At 51.9% G+C, this 19,523-nt stretch overlaps 1 protein-coding gene across 2 annotated transcripts in view; it reads right to left on the minus strand.

Annotated features, from left to right (window-relative positions):
* Nucleotides 1–19,523, minus strand: part of DCHS1 (dachsous cadherin-related 1) — a 34,736-nt gene that overhangs the window by 9,951 nt on the left and 5,262 nt on the right. The window contains exons 1-8 of one of the 2 annotated variants that reach the window (XM_060103548.1): nucleotides 15,491–15,560; nucleotides 8,699–10,609; nucleotides 2,800–2,988; nucleotides 2,478–2,709; nucleotides 2,107–2,343; nucleotides 750–1,775; nucleotides 336–529; nucleotides 29–125 (exon numbers count right to left, since the gene is read on the minus strand). In XM_060103548.1, coding sequence (XP_059959531.1) covers nucleotides 29–125; nucleotides 336–529; nucleotides 750–1,775; nucleotides 2,107–2,343; nucleotides 2,478–2,709; nucleotides 2,800–2,988; nucleotides 8,699–10,489 — 3,766 coding nt within the window. In that variant the 5' untranslated portion in view covers nucleotides 10,490–10,609; nucleotides 15,491–15,560. Of the gene's footprint in view, nucleotides 1–28; nucleotides 126–335; nucleotides 530–749; nucleotides 1,776–2,106; nucleotides 2,344–2,477; nucleotides 2,710–2,799; nucleotides 2,989–8,698; nucleotides 10,610–15,490; nucleotides 15,561–19,523 lie in introns of those variants that run through there. The other variant, XM_060103547.1, reaches the window with a different exon arrangement.

Consider the following 19,523-nt stretch of genomic DNA (forward strand, 5'->3'; position numbering starts at 1 on the left):
CCAACTCCCTTCTCTCCAGCCCCCGTACCAGTTAGCATGTACAGGATTGTTCCATTCTCCCCCTCATCCGGATCCCTGGCCTGCAGAGTTGTCACCAGTGTTCCTGGAGGCACACCATCTGGTACCTGTGGGAACAAAACACATTTACAGTTGTCTCCTTCCTGTTCTTGAGACAACTCAGGATGGAGTTCCCATCACTTATGTGCAGGCAGAGCCCCGTTTTGGCTCTCAAACCTGTTCCAAGACGCAGACTCTCTTACTTACACCTACAGCTCTAAGCAGAGACCCACGTACCCTCTTACTTCTTCAGGGCAGAGTACTGCAGCTTCACATACCTGTACGGGGAGGCCCCCACCAGCAGCCCCCGAAGCCTGCAGGAAGGTGGGGCTGTTGTCATTGAGGTCGAGCACTGCAATGTGTATGATGCCTGTGACACTGCGGGGTGGGCTCCCCGCATCCTGCACCTGCACCAGGAGCTGGTAGCTGCTCTGCCGCTCACGGTCCAGAGTGTGGAGTGTGGTAACCTCTCCTGGGAGTGCAGGACAGATAGAGATCATGTATGGGGTAGCTAGGGAAGCACAGCCTGAGGTCCGTGAGAGGCCGGGGTTTGGGGAGTGTGGAAGGGAGTGCCCGGGTAAAACTCCAGCTCAGTCCTGGGCCTCATGGCCAGGCTCTGGGGAGAGTGTCTGGGTGTTCACCAGTCTGAGGATGAGGCTATGGGGTCTCAGATTTTGGGTCCCAGTGCTCACCAGTCTGGGGGTGGATGCGGAAGGCCTTGCTGTCTTCTGACAGCTGTCGCAGGCTGTAGGTCAGACGTCCATTGGGTCCTGAGTCTCGGTCAGTGGCAAAGACCCGGCCCACACTGGTCCCTGGGGGCTGGTTCTCAGCCACAGCCAGGAAGGTGGGCTCCTCAGACAAGCGGGGACTGTGGTCATTCTGGTTGAGGATGCTGACCCTCACGGTGGCTGTGGCTGTCTGCTGCCCCAACTCAGCTTTGGACCCAGACACTGCCATTACTTTCAGTGTGTATAACTCCTGGGCCTCACGGTCCAGTGCTGCTCGCACCCATAGCCACCCACTCTGTGGTTCCAGGCCAAAGGGGCTACTTGGCCCATCTGCTGCAAGGCGGTAGGTGACAGGGCCCCCATCTGGTGCTCGAGCCTGCACTTGCAGGACCTGAGTTCCAGGGGTGGTGCCTGAGGGCAGGTCCACACGGTAGGTAGGGCTGTCGAAGTGGGGAGCCAGCCCACGGGTCCCCAAGTCCTGTACCACCACCCGCAGTCGAAAGTGGCTGGTGCGGGGTGGGGAGCCACCATCCCGGGCTTCCAGCTCCAGTTCATGGGCTGGCCCCCCTGGAGGCCCCAGAGGTCCCATAAGCAGTATGTGGCCTGTGGTGGGGTCCACAGTGAAGGCCCCACCACCCCCAGCAAGCAGGGTAAAGGTGACTCGACTGTTAACGCCTGAGTCGGGGTCCAGAGCCCGCAGCGTATAGATGGGGGTCCCTGGGGCAGTGCTTGGCGGCAGCAACACCGTGTCTTCAGGTACAGGGAAGGCAGGGGAGTTGTCATTCACATCATCCAGCAGCACACGCACCCGAGCTACAGCGAAAGCCGGGGGCACTCCACTGCCTGCCCGTACCTCCAGCTCTAGCACTGGCCCCAGCAGCTCCCGGTCCAGAGCTCGAAGCGTTTGTAACAGCCCTGTGGCCCCATCTAGGGAGAAGAGTCCCCGAGGATCCCCACCTGATAGGGTGAGGGTCACAGGCCCCAGGCGACCTAGGGAAGAGGAAAGAAGGGTCAGAAAAGAGATGGGGGGGCACCTATTGAGTTGGGGCCCAGACTCTGATCCCCAAAAGGGCTAGGCAGTGCCCACACCTGGGCCTTTCAAAGTATTAGGGGGAGGGGCAGGTGTTGGCAGAGAAGCTGGGTGGCACCAGGGTGATATTCATGTACCTGGGGATGAAGCAGAGTGCCTGTACCATGCCCAAGGAGGTGGCGGGGATTGGAACCAGAGTGTTTTGCATTGGGGCTATCAGTGGTGTGATACTTGAGGGTTATGTTAGGGTGTCTGGGTATGGCACCAAATGGATATAATGATAAGTGATACCTGATGGATTGTGTGCTTGGACTACGCCCACACTGGTGCCTGGTGCCACATCCTCTGGCACAGAAAAGACATACTGTAGTTGCTCAAATACTGGTGGTATGGGAGTTCCAGGCACAATGCTGATGTTGACTCGGGCACTGGGCTCTGCCTGCAGGCCACCTCCATCCTGAGCCCCGATCTCCAGCTGCACCACGGAATTGGCCCGTCTGGCCAAGGGCCAGGCTACCGTCAACAGCCCTGGGAGGAGGGACAGAAGTGGAGATGTATAAGGAAACAAAATAGAGCTGGAAAGGTTGGGGGGTGGGGGGCAGGCAGTACTTCATTTAGGCAGATGGGGAGGCAAAAAGCCCTGGGAATGTGAAGATCCTCACCTGAGTGCTCATCCAAGGCAAATAGTGGGGGGCTATTGCCAGCCAGGATGTGGTAGGAGAGTCGCCCATGGGGTCCCTGGTCAGGGTCATGGGCACGCACCCTCAGCACAGCTGTGCCTGGTGTACTCTGGGCGCTCAGACTGGCAGCATACTCCCGTGGATAAAACTGAGGTGGGTTGTCATTCTCGTCTGACACAAACACCTTCACATACACCATAGACTTGAGGCCTCCCTGGTGAGACATGCAGCCATTAAGTCAGGTGGCCCTTGATTGGCCCTGGTGAATGCCCTACCCCAGTCTGCCCACAGACTGTCCACTCACCCCATCCACAGCTGTCACTGTGAAGTCGAAGCTTGAGGGCCCCTGATCGTGGTCCAGGGTCCGGGTCGTGCACACGTCGCCACTGTGGGCATCGATGCGGAATGGGGGAGACCCCGAGGCCCCAAGTCCGGCACCCAGGGAATAGGAGAGGAGGCCAAATGGGCCACTGTCTGCATCTGTGGCTGTCACCTGGGGAGAGGCTGGGGTGAGTAATGCCCCATCTTTTTGGCCAGAGAAGCCATAACTAAGTGGCAATTGGAAGGAGCAGGCCCTGGGCCAGTTGGTGCCCAGAGTCTTGGGATGGTGGACACACAGAAGGGACTAGTAGGACACGGGCCAAAATCCAAACCCAGCTCAGACCTCACCACTTGCGTTAGGTTCCTATGAGACTCTGATCACAACATTTTTGTCAACTGGTCAATATAGAACTTTGTTTTATGTGTGTTTCTGTTTAAAGGCACCTTATTTAATATATATTGTTGGTTCATTAACACTGAATTCATGGCCAATGGCACAACTCATAACTAAATGAAACTTATCTAACACATGTATTTTCTCCATAAGGCACAGCACAGCCTTCTTGTGTTTAGGAAAACAGACATCACTTCAGCACTACAGTTGGGGACCATTTTATACAGCAGAATCACCAAACAAAAAGCACAAAAATGCAAAAAACGTGGCATTAAACAGACCACGAAAAGGATCCTTGTTTACCATATAAGAGCTGTAACATGAAGGCAGAGCATTGCCTCATTCGACCTCAGCCGGGAATGTGCTTGTTGAGAGACTTGAATTTTCCATCCTTCTGCACATGTCCGGGAATGACTGTGAAAGCTCCATGAGTACTGATTCAAGGGTTACAAACAGATTTTAGAGAGTTGGCGAATTCACAAATACAGAATCTGCAAATGATGAGGACCAACTGTACTTAAAAGGAGAGTGCTAAGGGCTGTGATAGCAAATTCCAGGTGGGTCACAGGGAGTTAATAACCATCACCAAGTCTCATAATCACTCCAATCAGAGAACTGGCTGACCAACAGAGTTATTGAGACTGATGTTATAGGCCCGCTCTTTATTGAGTTTGGTTATAAAGTGGGATCTGATTGATACTCAGATCTGGTCACTGGAGTGATCAGGATCTGCACTATGAATTTATGGGATATGGCTCATGCACCTTTAGCATCCCTTCATCTCTCAAGCCAACCTCACTGGAAATGAGAAAGGGAGAACTGCAGGTCTATAGGAAAATACCGAGGTCATTAAGTTCCAGGGGCTCCCCAAAACTAAGAAATAGGGGAAGGTTTTCCTGGTGACTTCTCAGGCATCTCCCAGACTGGCTCAGGAAGAGTTTATGATTGGACACCAATGTCAGGAGCCTCTGAACATTTCAGAGCCAGAGCAGCAGGAGACACCATTCCGAAAGCTTCTGAGCCTAGGACAGGGCCAGGCACACAGTAGGTACTCTATGTATATTTGTTCATTGAGTAAACAGACATTCAGATTGCCCTGCCTTACAACAAAAGCTTCTTTCAAACTAAGTTTTATAAATTGGGTGCATACTAGGCCCTCAATAGTGGGTTAGCTGGTGCAGACTGCTGTAGCTTGTGACACAGTACTCTTTGTGGCTACACGGGCCTCAGGGTCATGATACGCTGCAAAAGGAAGCTGGAGAGTTCCCCTTTCTTGGCCAGAAAATGTTGCTCAGAGAGAAGCCTAGCCAAGGACTTCTGATCGTTGCCCGGGCCTTTGACAGAAGTGATTTGTGCCATTGTTTACCCTCCTGAGAGACACTAAGACCTTGCCATGCTGAACCCTGGAAACAGCTCCTGCCCCAACTCTTTACTGTGGCCGTGGGCCTGGATATCCCAGGAGACAAACTCCCCCCCTGGATCAGTCTGGCGGGCTGCAGCACAGCTGCCGCACCATCTCCAGAAGCTGTTAAAGACCTCTGCCCTCTGACTCACTGCAGGAAGAAAGCAATAAATAGTGGTCAAGAGAAGTTGTCAGGAAGTGACCCCAAAAGGCGCAGGGGCCGTTGACTGGAAATGACCAAGGCAGAAGTGAATTTTCTGGCCTGTGCAGCCCCTGCTCAGAGGTCCTAGTGCAAATGCAGTCTCCATTTTCAGCAGGCTCTCAGCCTTGCTTCATAGTCCAACCTTGGTCAGCTCCCGCTTCCAGCTCTGCCTGAAAGCTGTAACTAACCTCATCTCTCTCCTCTTGTCCCCACCCCACCCGTAGCTCTCATCACATACACTAGTGCAAGGAGAAAATAAAGACCCTCATCTGTGAACTCTCTAAAATTTCCAGCAGACCACAAACTTACTTCATCTGCCCCATGCTGACCTCCTTCCCAGGTGTCCCTCCTGCTTTGACACTTTGACACTGTGCTCTCCTGCTTCCCCACCCACTGCTTCCCCACTCCCAGCCTTCCTCCACCTCTCCTTACTCTGTTATACAGTGTTGTTCTCTGGAATCTTTCCTTGGCCTCTTCTCATCCTGCACACTCTCAGGGCCTTCTCTTCCACTGCTGTGGCTTTGACCATCATCTGTACTTTGACCCAGACCACTCCTCTGGGCTCCAAACTTGTACATCCAGATGCCTGCTCAACATCTCCACTTGGACGTCCCACAGGCAACTTAAATCCAACCTGTCCTAAACTAAACTCATGATAATTCCAACCCCCCTCTCTCTAATGATTCCTCCATCCACGCAGTTGCTCGAGCCAGAAATCCGTTCTTCCCTTTTCCTCTCTTGGCATATCAATCAAGCAGGGACTAAGTAAATCCTCATTATCCCTCCTATGTGTCTGTTCCTCTCCATCACCGTTATCACTGTCCTGACTTGGGCCTGAGTCGCCTCTCCCCTGGCCTACTGTAGCTCCCTTCTCATAGGCGTCTGACCCTCCGATCTGTCCTCCATACCAGGACTTCTCAACCTTGGCATGACTGACATTTTGGATCAGATAACTCTTTGTTGTGGTGCTGTCATATGCATTATAGGATGTTGACAGCATCTCTATCCACTAGATACCAATAGATCCCACCAGTTGTGACAACCAAAAATGTCTCTAAACATTGCCAGATGTCCCCTCCAGAGGGCAAAATCACCAGCCGTTGTGAACCACTGCTCTACACTAACTAACAAAAGCATCTTTTGAGAAAACAAATATTATATTATTCCTCTACTCAAATATCTTCAGTGTCCCCTAAAGAAAAATGCTCAAACTCCTCGGCTTGGCTTGACTCCTCACTGTCTGGCCTCCTGCAGTCTCATCTCCCACTCTTTCATCTCACACCTTAAATTCCAGAGATACCGAGCCACTTGTAGGCCCTTGAACGAGTCAGACAAGTCAAGCTCTTCCCCTTCTCTCTGCGTGTCACCTCTGCTTCAACCCTCCCCTTATTTCGTCCCCTCATCTGCTCCTGCTCATCTTTTAAGTCTCAGCTCAAAGGTCCTTTCTTTTGAGAAAACGTTCCAACTGCCTATCTGTACCTCATGAATATCCCCATATAGAAGTTTTTATTTATTGGAATAAAACTGTTTCTCTGCATGTGAATCTCACCTCTAGACTATAAACTCCATGAATTAGGTAGGGGTTACTCAGTCATTACTGTGTTCTGTGTCCCTAATACAATGACAGGCACATGGCAGATACTTGATAAATGAATACTGAATGAATCAAATATTATGACTTCTTGTAACAGTTATGAACACCCAACGGTCATTTTTACCCCTGCTTCCCTATGATTACTACTAGTAAAAACTCCAGGAAACCACCTGGAGAGATGCCCTCTTGCTTCAGGCATTAGTGAGGAGGGAAGATGTTTGGAAGCCACAGCCCACTGGTCCTGGGCCAAGAGGGAAAGTAAACACATGGGAGAGTGGGTGGGAGCTGGACAGCAGTAGGCAGGCAAGTACCCAGCGTCTGGCCAGACAGGAGGTCAGCCAGGCCTAGGCACTGGCCTGAAAGTCTAGGCCAACAGGCAGCTCCTAGAAGATGCTCAGGGATCTGGTGGACTTCTGAGACATAAAGACTTCAAGCACGAATCTCCTAAGAGACCACCCTGCGTCTGGTCTCCTCTCCTGCATCCATATTCCATGGGCCAGCCAAAGCAATCTTTCCAAAAGACATATCAGATTTGCCTAGAGCCTCTCAATGGCTCCCTATGATTTTTAAAATAAAGTCAAAGCTTGTCAGCTGGTCCCTGTCTACTCGCTTGTTTCATCTCCCCATAACTCTTTCTCATCAGCACAGTCGAGGCCAACTTGAACAGTGCAGTTCCATGAACACATCATGATGTTCTGTAGCTCCTTCTGTGGCTTTGGAGTCCCTGTCCTCATACCCCATGTTATTCACTTGGCAAAGTCTCATTGCTTCTGCAAAGGTCTGCCTCTAGGCTTCCATAGCACCTCATATGCAGCCTGATGCATTACTAGTTACTGGTGTGTCTCCTTGCCTAGACTGGGACCAGCCTGGGAATAAGACTGTTTCCTTCCTTTGTTCTCAGGGCCCAGCAGAGTGCCAGGCTTACAGTGGGTAAGTTAATTTTTGAATGTATCACTTACCATTGATCTAATCTCTCTTTCACCCTTAAAGCAAGTTAGCTTCCAAAATATATATATATATACAAAAATGGGACTTCCCTGGCGGTCCCAGTAGTTAAGACTGTGCGCTTCCATGCAGGGAGCACGGGTTTGATCCCTGGTCGGGAACTAAGATCCCATATGCTGTGTGGCACGGCCAAAAAACAAACAAACAAACAATCTGTAGTGAGGAGGGAGGGATGAATAGGTAGAGAACAGAGGATTTTTAGGGCAGTGAAACTACTCTCTATAATACTATAGTGTATGTCATTATATATGTCAGTTATACATATACTTTATACTTTTGTCCAAACCCATAGAATGTACAACACCAAGAGTGAACCCTAATGTAAACTATGGACTTGGGTGACAATGATGTGTCAATGTAGGTTCATCTGTTGTAACAAATGTACCACTCTGGTGTGGGATGTTGATAATGTGTGAGGCTATGAGTGGGGGCATGGGGTATATGAGAGATCTGTACCCTCCACTCAATATTGCTATGAATCTAAAACTGCCCCCAAAACATAAAGTCTTGAAAAAAAAAACAAAATCAAATCTGATTATGCCTTTTCTGCCTCAAAGAAGTTGAGTGACCTCTTTTGCCTTCCAAGTAAAGTCCTAACCCTTCACGGCTTGGTGTCCAAGGACTTCTGCAATTTGGCCTCAGCCTGCCTCTCCAGTTTCATGCTCCACCCATCTCCTCCAAGCCTGACTTGCAGGAAGTCTGTGGCTCCCACAGCCTGTCCAGGGCTCCTGCCTTTTCCTCTGAGGTCTTCCTACTCTGGACATTGGGATCTCACTGGATACTTCTTGTCTCTCATCCTCATGCCTGAGCCCAAGTGTCCCATCAAGGCTCAGTTCCAAGGGCAGGGATGGGGATGTATTCCAGGACACCTCAGCACTAGACTAGGGTTGGAGAGCTCTGTAAATGCTGGCATCTCCCTTGGGGAACAGGAACCACACGGGTGTGCGGAATCTCCATCTCTGCCCTGCAGAACAACTTTGAAACTTTAAAGAGTCCTCTCTCATTTCCTGCCACCACAAGACACATTTTCTCTATATCCAATCTTAATTCTCTCAACTGCCAAGATTACCTGGCCCAGCTCTTGTACCCTGCTTTCTCATCTTCTCGTTAATCCTCACCCTCTGCACAGACTGTGGAGCTCACCGAGTAGGACCGAACCCTCTGGCATATGTCACCATCAACAGATGGCACCTGCAAGACTTGGTTCCTGCTCTGAGGTCCCCTGTGACCCTCTGATCCACTCCTGCCCACAGAATCAGCCTGCTGTGTGCGGGGGCTTACCCACCTGCAGGAAGCAGGTTCCGGGCTGGGTGCCCTCAGGCAAGGAGGCATTGTAGAAAGTCCTCTGGAACTGCGGCTCATTATCATTCACATCCTGCAAGGCCACACTCACTGTGGCAGAGGAGGTGAGAGGGGGCAAGCCCCCATCTGTGGCCACCACAATTAGCTGTGGCTGTGGTTCCAACTCATAGTCCAGTGAAGCAGCTGTGGTGATGATGCCTGAAGTGGGGTCGATGGAGAACCAGCGGGTGTGGGCACCTGGGGCCAGGCTATAGGTGACCTGACCGTTGGTGCCCTGGTCAGGATCCCGGGCCATCACTCGCACCACGAAGCTGCCAGGCAGCGCAACCTCAGGCAGGGGCTCGGGTCGGTAGAGCTGGCGGTCAAAGGCAGGGGCGTTGTCGTTGACATCAGTGACATGCAGCACAAAGGCGGCCTCAGCTCGCAGCGGGGGTGAGCCTGAGTCTGTGGCAGTAACTCGCAAGTTATAGGCATCCCTTTCCTCTCGATCCAGCTGCCGAGCCACGCACACCAGGTAGATGACGCTGTCCTGGGTGCTGAGCGCAAAGTGGCCCTCTCCCCCCTCCAGGGACACATTGACATGGGCAAAGTCACCATCATCTGGGTCTGACACAGAGATTCGAGCAACAAGCTGGCCAGGGGGGGCAGCCTCAGACACTCGGGGGGAGCCATCCGCACTCAGGAAGATGACAGTCATAGAGGGCTGATTGTCATTGGCATCTCGCACGTGCACAGTCACAAAGGCCGAGCCCAGCTCAGGGTGAGCCCCTCCATCCCGTGCCTGTACCACCAGTTCATGGACCCGCCGTTGCTCGAAGTCCAGTGGCCGCTCCAGCCGCAGCAGCCCCGTGTGTGCGTCGATGGAGAAGGGTCCGTCACCCTCGCTCTGCCTCCGGTTGATCTCATAAGTTACAGCCCCATTGGCACCGGCATCAGCGTCAGAGGCATACACCTGCAAAACAGGACTGCCGGGGGCCAGGCTCTCGGACACCGCAGCGTGGTAGCGGCTCTGATTGAAAGCTGGGGCATGGTCATTGATGTCCAGCAATGTCACATCCAGTAGGGCCTGGGCCCTCCGGGGTGGTGAACCACCGTCGTAGGCCTCCAGTTGCAGCATGTAGTGTGAGCGGTTCTCTCGGTCCAGCTCCCCGGTAACTACCAGCTCAGGCACAGGGGCCCCATCTGGACCAGGACGTGTCTCCAGCCGGAAGGTCTCTCCAGCCCCATCACCAGACAGCGCATAGCCCTGGGTTCCTAGGCGGCCAGCGTCTGCATCACGAGCAGGCTCCAGTGGGTAGCGGGTGCCAAGAGCTGTATGCTCAGGTATCTGCAGGACAGCTCGAGCCTGTGGGAAGGCTGGAGCGTGGTCATTGATGTCAGCCACTCGCACGGTAACTTCCACGGTGGCGCCATCAGGAGTGACTGCAGTGAAGCGGTAGCGATCCCGCCGCTCGCGGTCCAAGACTCGGGCTGTACGGACCACCCCACTGTGTTCGTCAATGGCCAGGTCTGTGCCCACACCGCTGCCCTCCTGGGCGGAGATGAAGTACATGGGAGGTGCTGCCGTGCCTGCTGGAAGCCCTGCACTGATGTCCCCGATCAGTGTGCCCGCTGGCTGCTCCTCATCAATCTGCAGGTCCAAGCTCCCAGCCTGACCCCAGGCGCCTGGCACCCCCACACCCAGGAGCAGCAGCAGCAGCAATGACAGCAGGGGTAGGGGCCTGGGGCTCTGCATGCCTGGGCAAGAAGGTGCAATGCCCCGCTCCTTCTGCATGGCAGGGGCAATCCAGTTGTGGCTTGGGCTCCAGCTCCAGGCCAGGCTCCGGGCCCAGCTTGATCTCAGGCTTTGGATCAGATCTAACTTGGACCCTGGCTCCAGCTCACGATTCCTGACCTGGGAGAAAATCGGAAGCAAAAAGGTCATGATGGGGGAGGAATCAACCGTCCAGGCTGGGGCAGTCTGGGGCCCAGGAAGCTCCTCAGGACCCAGTCCAGTCTTTACCTGGCAGGTCCCATCCCACTCTGATTCCCGTCCCCGCTCCAACCCCCAGCAGATTGTTTTTTCCTATTGTTCAGACCTAAATGCCTTCAGACTCCCCTCCTTCCATCTGTAGACTTAAACATGTGGCCAATTCTTTCTCATTTTTCTTCTCATCCAGGATTAATACCTCAATAATCATGTGCTTGGCAACCTCACCCGAATCTCAACAATGTCCTCTCTGCCAGAGCCTTCTACCAATATTTAACTATGCTGAAGTCTCTCTCTTTCTCTCTTCTCTCTCTCTCTCTGTCTCTCTATAATATATATATATATATATATATATATATATATATATATACCTTTAGCCCTCCTTCCCTCTCTATTCAACAAGAGATTGAGCACCTATTATGTGGAGGCACTGGAGACACCACAGAGAATAAAGGAAACAGTCCAGGAATTGGACAAGTAATTAGAAGTGTGATATGGGCTGAGGGAGAAGTGCCGGGAGCTGTGAAGGCGTAGATATAGGAGGGGCTTACCACAGTCAGGGAGTCAGGGAGTGCTTCTCTGAGGAAGCCACCTTTAAGTCAGGATCTACTTAATGTAGGTGTTTGCTAGACAATGGTGGGCGGAGAAGGGGGATACAGAAACGAGAGAAGAACATTCAGAAGAGGGAACTGAATGGGAGGCTTAGAGTCCACAGTCAAGAAAGCACTGAGGGTGTCGGGGCAGGTAGAGCACAGCGTGTGTGAGGTGTAGAGTGCTGGGGCAGAAGGTATGAAATGGGGCAGGGGCTTGTAGGCCACGCTGATGATTCTGACTTTATGCCGAGGACAAATGGAAGCCATGAAAGCATCTTAAGAGTGGGTGCTGCAATGACTTACGTCTTGTGAAGATCTCTATTGCTGCCCCTTTGTAAACAAGGATCACATAGATGGGAAGGTTATCTTAGGACAGCCCTTATAACACACTTGGGAGAGTCCAGGTGAGGGTGAATTGACGGTGAATTGGATGAGTGTTAGCAATGAAAATGGGGAGAAGCGGATAGCTCTGCGGGACATTTCGCAGGTAGAACAGGCAGGGCTTGATGATGGCTTGAGGCAGGGGATGAGGGAGTGGGAGGAGTCACGGATGATGGGCAGATTTCGGGCCTGAACCATCAGCTGGACCAAGGCAGCCTTAACTGGCCAGAGAGAGAGACAGAGAAAGAAATCCAGGGAAGGGCGGTGCCTCTGTGGCTAAGGGAGCCAGGGCTTCAAATGCTGCTGACGTTCAAGAAGGAGGAGGCCTAAAGCCCCAGGAAGGCCTTTGAGGACTGAGTGAGAGCAGAATCCGTGGAGACGTTGCCCTCTCTGAAAGGTTTGTTCACTTCCTCCAATTCCTCACCTCTCACCCCCTCCTCCATCTACACAGAGAGTCTTCCTCTCCTGTGACGCTGCTTTCACTAAGCTTCCAATCACCGCTATACTCTACATCCAATGGACACTTTTTTATCTTCTTGCTGGATCATTCTGGAACACTGAAACACTGATCACTGGCTTCTTGAAGCCTAGCCTTCCTGGCCTCCCATGGTGACCCCCCACCTCTTGCTTCCATTGTACTTCTATGTCCACTCTTCAGTCCCTTGGGCAAGTTCTTCCTCTGCCCTTAAAAACTGGTGCTCCTCAGGACTCAGTCCAGGGCCGCATGTTTTCCCACTGACCACACTGCCTGGGTGATCTTATCCACTCCCATGCCTTCAATTCAAATGTATCAATCATCTTATGTACCATCTATTTGCTGATGACTTTGCAATCTCCAGCTCTGGAGAGCACTGGAGACACATGTCCATCCATACAATGGACTTCCTTACAATGTATTCCCAGCCTTCACCTCAACCTGATTTTCTTCCTCCATTCCCTTTCCTGTGAACAGCACCACCGCTCAGAAACTCTCCTTGCTTTCCTTGCTTTTCTTCAGTCCTGATTTCCAATTAGTCTTCAAAACCTGACCATCTTAACTAGACATGTCTCAAGTCTGCCCTTTCCTATGTTTTCACACTGCTGCTGTCCCAGTCCAAGCACTGTCATCCCTCTTTTTGATTCCTGCCACAGCCCTTTACTGGTTCCCATGCCTCCTGGATTGGACCCTCTGATCCATGTCCACCTGACCAGAGCTATCCCCACAACTCTCACCAAACCAGTCACAACAAAAGGCTTCCACTGGTTTGCCATTACTGATGGCAGAAAACTGCTGCCCATTACGGACAAAAAAATGCAGATGCACATACACCCAAACTGTGTCTGCAGTTTCACGGGTTCATGGACACTAGGTAGAGAACTTCTTTTCGCAAGACAAAGCCCAACCTCCTTAGTATATCTTACTGACCTGAGCCCTGCCAACCTCTCCACTGTGCCCCACATTCACCTTCCCCCACTGCACCCTGCATTCCAACACTAAACCCATCACCTGATCCTTCCCAACTCTTTGCCTTGTATGCACCATGCTCTTGTCCTGAGATATCCTTTAAAAGTCCTGTCCAATTGGCCATCCCCTACTCAAACTTCAAGATCCCATTCAAATATCCTGTCTTCTGTGGACTCTTCTATGATATCTCTCTGACCTCCCTGCAGTGCCCATGGTGTCCCCTACTGGGCTCTCACTGCTTTTGATGCACACTGACAATAAATTGCACAGCAGCCCTGATTTGTTCATGTGTCTGCCCATCACACCCCTCCCCCTACACCGCACTGAAAGCTCCTTGAGGACAGCAGCTTGAGGGTCTTAGTTAGTTTCTGGTTCTCCAGCAGTTCCTAGAGGTATCACGAGAGCAGGCAATCAGTGCTGAACAAATGTGCAGAACCTCATAACTGCACACCACCACCCTCACCTACTGACACAGGGAGAAACGTCCCTGGACATGCCAACTCAGACAACACGCACAAACACGTGTCAGCCTGCGCCCCTGAGGCACCATGGTCAGGAGTGTGGCCGTAGAAATGGCTGCAGAAGTGTGTCCTTTGGTCCTTCTAGACTTATTTGCTCTGCTCTAGGACTTCCTGTCCTCCCAAGGGATGAGAGTTTCTGACCCTCTACTTACACTTCCAACCTCCATGTCTCCCATCTGTGTGAGGCAATGAAAAGAGCTGGGACTCTGGAGTTTGAGCTGGCTTTGAGTCCAATCTGAGTGTTATTTTCCTAATCTATATAATGGCCATGTTAATGCCTACTTTGTGGGGTTTTAGGAGAATTACAGGCAATGGAAACAAGGAGCTCAGAGTTGGGCATTTGGTAGATGCTCTCTCCTCGGTTCCCAACACCATCCTTGGCTTCAGAGTTCTAGGATTTACTAAGACCCCTCTCCCCAAGGCTCAAGTCTGTGAAGTCTGTGGAGCTTCCACATGGAATAACAGATCAGAGGAATTCAGAACAAGAAGGTCAGAGTGAACACAGGCCTGACTCAGACAGGGGAGAGGCTGTGTGTAGAGAGATGGCGCAGTGGCCGGGGCAGGCATCTAGGCCTAGAGACTGGGTTAGGGAGTCAAGGGTTAGGAACTGGTCCTATTCATTTAATCAGTCAGTGGAGAGAAAGCAGAGTGGGGATAATGGATAGTGAGGTCAATGTACTTCTTACATTCTGTGTTAGGATTCTTTGTCCCCAACCCAGAATGCCAGCTGTTTGAGGGCCAGGACTGTATCTTATTCACCTCTGTGTGTAGCACAGAGCATGGCACATAGCACATGATCAATACATTTTCTGAATGAAAGGATGTATGAATGGTATGAGATAAAACTCAGGTGAATGATTAGCCTTGAGGAGGAGGGATTCAGGCCCAGGCAGATGTCCCTTCTCCCAACCCGTGTGGACCCTGGTGCCCTCCTGGGTCCCTGTTCAATGCAAACTCCCCCATACACCCTCACAGTGGATGCACAAAGGTGCCTACTCACGAAGTCACAGACCCACACACAGCCAGGCACACAGACGCACAGACTCACATGCAGACAGGCACACTCAACACACACACTCACATAGACAGGAGCTACTCTAACGTACACAGAGACACCCAACCTCACAGAGGAGCATGTTATCACTCACACAGATGGGCATGTTCATTCACCTGGAACCTTCCCCCACCCCCCACACACATGCAGGCACACATGGAAACACACACAGGCATGCTTTTGCCCACACAGACACATACACACAGAAAGACACTTTCTTGTGGGCCTCACACAGGCACGTGCGCACACACACACGCACACATACACACAGCCACACTCACTCACACCCCCTCCCTCTCACAGACACAGACAAACCACTTTCACCCCTGCCCAGACTCACGCTGGCAGGTCCGTGCACACACTTGCAGACGCACCCACACGCCGGCATGCTCTCACACACGCTGTTGGGGCACTCGTGGTCAGCTCTGCGGCTGCAGCTGTGACCTCGAGGTCCCTGGGGCCTGTCTGGACTAAGCTTCATCACTTCCTGCTCCAGGGCTTCTAGTTCCAAACTCGAACTCCAGACTCTCTCCCGAGACTGTCTCAGTCTCTCTCCAACTCTCTTCTCAGCACCATCTCCCCATCTGTCCACTGTTTCTCACAGCTTCTTCCCCAAGACTTGCTCCTCCTCTCTGTTCCTGTCTCTTTCCCTCTCCAGGTTTGTCCCATCCCTTCCCCCAGACCTGGCCTCAGCCATCCATCTTGTCTCTTTCCCCAATCTGTCCTGCCTCCTACCCAGATTTGTCTTCTTTCTCCCCCCAGATTGGTCACATCTCTTCCCCCACCCAGTTCTGCCTTGCTACATGCCCTCACCCTGTCCCGGTCCTGTTACTCTGTCCTCTGGCTCCATCCTGCTCTCCCCCTCTAGCCCCACATCTGGGCCTCTGGAACCACAGCTGGTTCTCATTAGGAGGGGGAGGGGCGAGACTGTTCATTGGGGCCTGCAATGTGATGTCAATCCACACCCCCCACCAGCAGTCTGTGCGTCTATAGGACCTGGGAGCAGGGAGAACATGGGATAGGAAAGAGGTGGGCTGTGGGGGAGTAGTAGGGGGACCATAAGGGAAAGGGTGCTCCAGAAGGAAGCAGAGGAATGGCCCAAGGTGTGGAGGGGAAGCCGGCTGGGGGAGCTGGCACCTCACAGGTCTCCTCCCTCAACTTCCTGTCCCAGAGCCAGGGAGGGGCTGAGACCAGAAAGACAACAGGGTGAGGAGGGGGCTGCAAAAGGCAGATTGGCTCAGAAGTGGAGGAAGAAGAGGGTAGCTCTGGTGAGCAAAGGGAGGTGGAGATACAGGGCCAGGCGGAAAGGGGAGAGGAAGAGAGGCGAGAGTTCTCATGGGGGATGACGGGGAGCAAGACAGGGAGAGGGAGTGTGTGTCGGCAAAGCAAAGAGTGAGTGGAGTTCATACAGAAAGGGGAGGCAAGTCAGAGACAGGAACAGCTGGGCTGGAGAGGTGGGGGGCGGTAAATAAAGGCGGGAGCTAGGGCTGGGGAGTGGGTGGAAGGGGGTAAAGAGGAGAAGAGGCGTTAGTACGGGAGGAGGGAGGAGAAGGCTGACAAGCTGGCTTCCTTGGATGTCCCCGGGACAGCCTCATGGATGGGTGGCCCAGGGCAGTGCCCGGGCCTGGCTCTGTCCCTCCTGAGGACCGGTCCCATTAGGCACCTCAGGGAGAGGCCGGGGATGGATGTGAGCAGAGAAGGCAGAGGGAAGGTTTCTTTTCTGAACTGTTAGTGTGCTGGCAATTCATAGACGGTGCCTTATTTAATCATCGTAACAACCGCGTGAAGAACGCATCCCACCTTCCACTGAGGAAACTGGGGCTCGGAGTGAGACAACTGTCCTGAGTTAACACAGCCTTGATTTGATCCCAGGACTATGCACTCCATACTGCCTGAGATTCATGGAGAAGGGAAAGATGAAGAGAGGAAGAAATTTCAGGGGAGAGACCTAGGAAGACAATGGAGGCCTGGAGAAGAGAACCTCTGGGAGGAGGGACACCAAGGACAAGGTGTTTGTAACCCAGGTCAGCAGTAGCGGGACAGAGAGGACACAGAGAAGAAAGATGTGAGGAGGTGAAGTTGACAAGATTTGGCTACCGACCCTTCAGGAAGGGTGAGGGAATGGAAGGGCTCTAGACTGACTCCAGGGTTCTGGCCTGATTACTAATGTGGTGCCATTAGGACACCACAGAAGAGAAGCCATTTTGGGGGTGCCTGTTGAGGTCTCCCCATGGAGATGTCCCAAACACAGTTGGATTTGCAGGTCTGGAGCTTAGGAGAGAGGTCTGGGTTGGAGATGGATTTGGACCAATCAAGGAGTAACTCATAGCCATGGGTATGGAGATACATCAGGTAGGACATGTAGAGTGAAAAGAGAGTCTAGGACAGAGCCCTGGGGAACAGTCACATTCAAGGGGCAGACTGAGGAGAGCACTATTCTTCTTGGAGGAGAAAGAGAAGGAGGCCGTAGCTCAGAAGTTAAAGGAGGGAGCATTTCAACAAGGACGGAGAGATCGATAGTGTCCAATGCTGCCGAAAGGTCAAGAAAGATGAAGACTGAGAAGTGGCCACTGGCCTTAGCAGTCAGGAGGTCATAGTGATCTTGAGGAGAATCGTTTCAGGAGAGTCCTAAGGGAGCAAGCCTCCTGCAATGGGAACTGATAGAGAATGAATCAACTAACAACTAGCCATAGACCAGATGTCAGTATAGATTCATTCATCAACACATGCTTACTGCACTCCTAGAAAATGGAGGCAATGTATCATGGTGAGGTAGGACCAGACAGTGCTGAAGACATGGACTCTGGGGGCAAACCAACTCTGGGATTTCTCCCCAGCTTCTCACTTGCTAGCTGTGTAATCTTGGATGAGCCACTGAAATGCTCAGTGCTTCCATTTCCTCATTTATAAACTAGGGACAGGGACTTCCCTGGTGGTCCAGTGGTTAGGACGTCGCCTTCCAATGCCGGGGGGGGGGGGGGTTGACCCCTGGTCAGGGAGCTAGGATCCCACACGCCTCATGGCCAAAAAACAGAAAAACATAAAACAGAAGCAGTATTGTAACAAATTCAATAAAGACTTTAAAAAAATGGTCCACATAAAAAAATAGGGACAATAATAATACTACAGTGTATATGCAGTTAGAATAGCATGTTGCACACAGTCAGCACACATAAGCATGAACACAAACATGCCTGTATAAGTACACAGGCATGAACTATTATTACAGTGGTTAAGAAGATGGGCTCTGCTGTCTGACAGACTCGAGTTCAAATTCTGACTCTGCCACTTATAGAGAAATCCTTTCAACCTTTCTAGACCTAAGTTTCTTCTTTTGTAAAATGGGGATTAAAGTGCCTACTTTATATGGTTGATATGAAAGTTAAATGAAAGAATGACAAAAAACTTAGCACAGTGGCTGGTACACAGTGAAGGCTCAATAAATGTTGGCTGCTATTGCATGCCAGACACTCACAATAACCCTGGGATAAGTGTTATTCCACAGATGAGGAGACTGAGGCTCAGACTAGGTAGCAGAGAAACATCTGGAACATAGCTCTGATGGACTCCAAAGCTAGTGCTTTCTCTTCCACAATATCGCTTCTCTGCTGGAGGGCTTGGAACAGCCTGATAAACGTTCATGTAAATGGCCAAGCAACCGAACAGGGAAGGAGCCTGAGCAGAGCTGTGCGTAGGAGAGTAGCTCCAGCAGTATATGCAAGGTGGGTCGGAGTAGGAGGTGATCAGTGACGAGGCAGTTATGAGTCTAGGTTGAGGGTCAGGTGGTTAGAGGGGAAGTGACCAGAGGATGCTTGGAGGTCTCCAGGAGACAAAGGGAAAAATAGGAGAGGTGGGCCCAGGGCATGTGTGTGAAATGATTCACTAATAGATTTATTCAATAAGTACCTATTGAAGACCTACCATGTGCCAAACGCCATACTAGGCACTAGAGACATAGCAGTGACCTGGACAGATCGCGTCCCTGCCTTCATGGTGTTCACAGGTAGGGAGGCCTGGGCAGGGATGGGCAGGGCAGGGTGAGGGAGCTACAGTGGTGGGGTGAGCAGCAAGGACCTGGTCTTAAGATCTGACTCCCACAAGTAGAGTCCAGGCTGCAGAGGAGGCCAGTGAGGCTGGAGCTAGCAGAGAAGCTGGAGATGTAGAGGGAAGAACGAGTCTGGGGAAGCAAGAGGTGGAGGAGAAGGACAGAGTAGTAGAGGGACTGAGATCTTGGAAGTAAAATGAACTAAGTTAAGAGTCGAGCACTTAATAGTTGTTTTCTTTCTCAATCCTCAGAACAACTCTCTTACTGTTACCTCCATATTCAACTGAGGAAAGGGAAGCTCAGAGAAGCTAAGGTCATCCAGGTGGTAAACAGTGAGGCTGGAAGGTGTGAGGTGTAGCCCCCTTCCTTTCCTCCCTTTCCTCCTTCCTCACCAAGCATATGACAGTGTGTTCTAGGCTCTGAGAGGAAATAGCTCCTTCCATGGAGCAGCTTAGACAGAAAAACATGAACAACAGGGCACTCCACCGTGCTAAGCAAACACAGAGGGGCATCCTGACTCAGGCCTGGGGGTTCTAGATGGACTGCTGGAAGGAGGTGCCCTCTCACTAGGGGACACGGGAACTGAGAAGCCCCTCCTAAGTGGCAGAGGTTGAAATGCCCGGAAGTCAGAGGATTACCTGGAAACACTGACACCTGAGCTGAAGGAAGGGGCAGGCAGCAGGAAACCAGGAAGAAGATGGGATCCAATACCATGAACCCATGGGAGGGGCTTTTGCTTGCAGGTACCGGGGCATCAGAGAGTTCAGTCTTGCTTCTATCACCACTGACAGGCAAAAGGAA

Source organism: Mesoplodon densirostris, chromosome 7 (genome assembly GCF_025265405.1).
Source record: "Mesoplodon densirostris isolate mMesDen1 chromosome 7, mMesDen1 primary haplotype, whole genome shotgun sequence".
Classification (NCBI taxonomy): domain Eukaryota; kingdom Metazoa; phylum Chordata; class Mammalia; order Artiodactyla; family Ziphiidae; genus Mesoplodon; species Mesoplodon densirostris.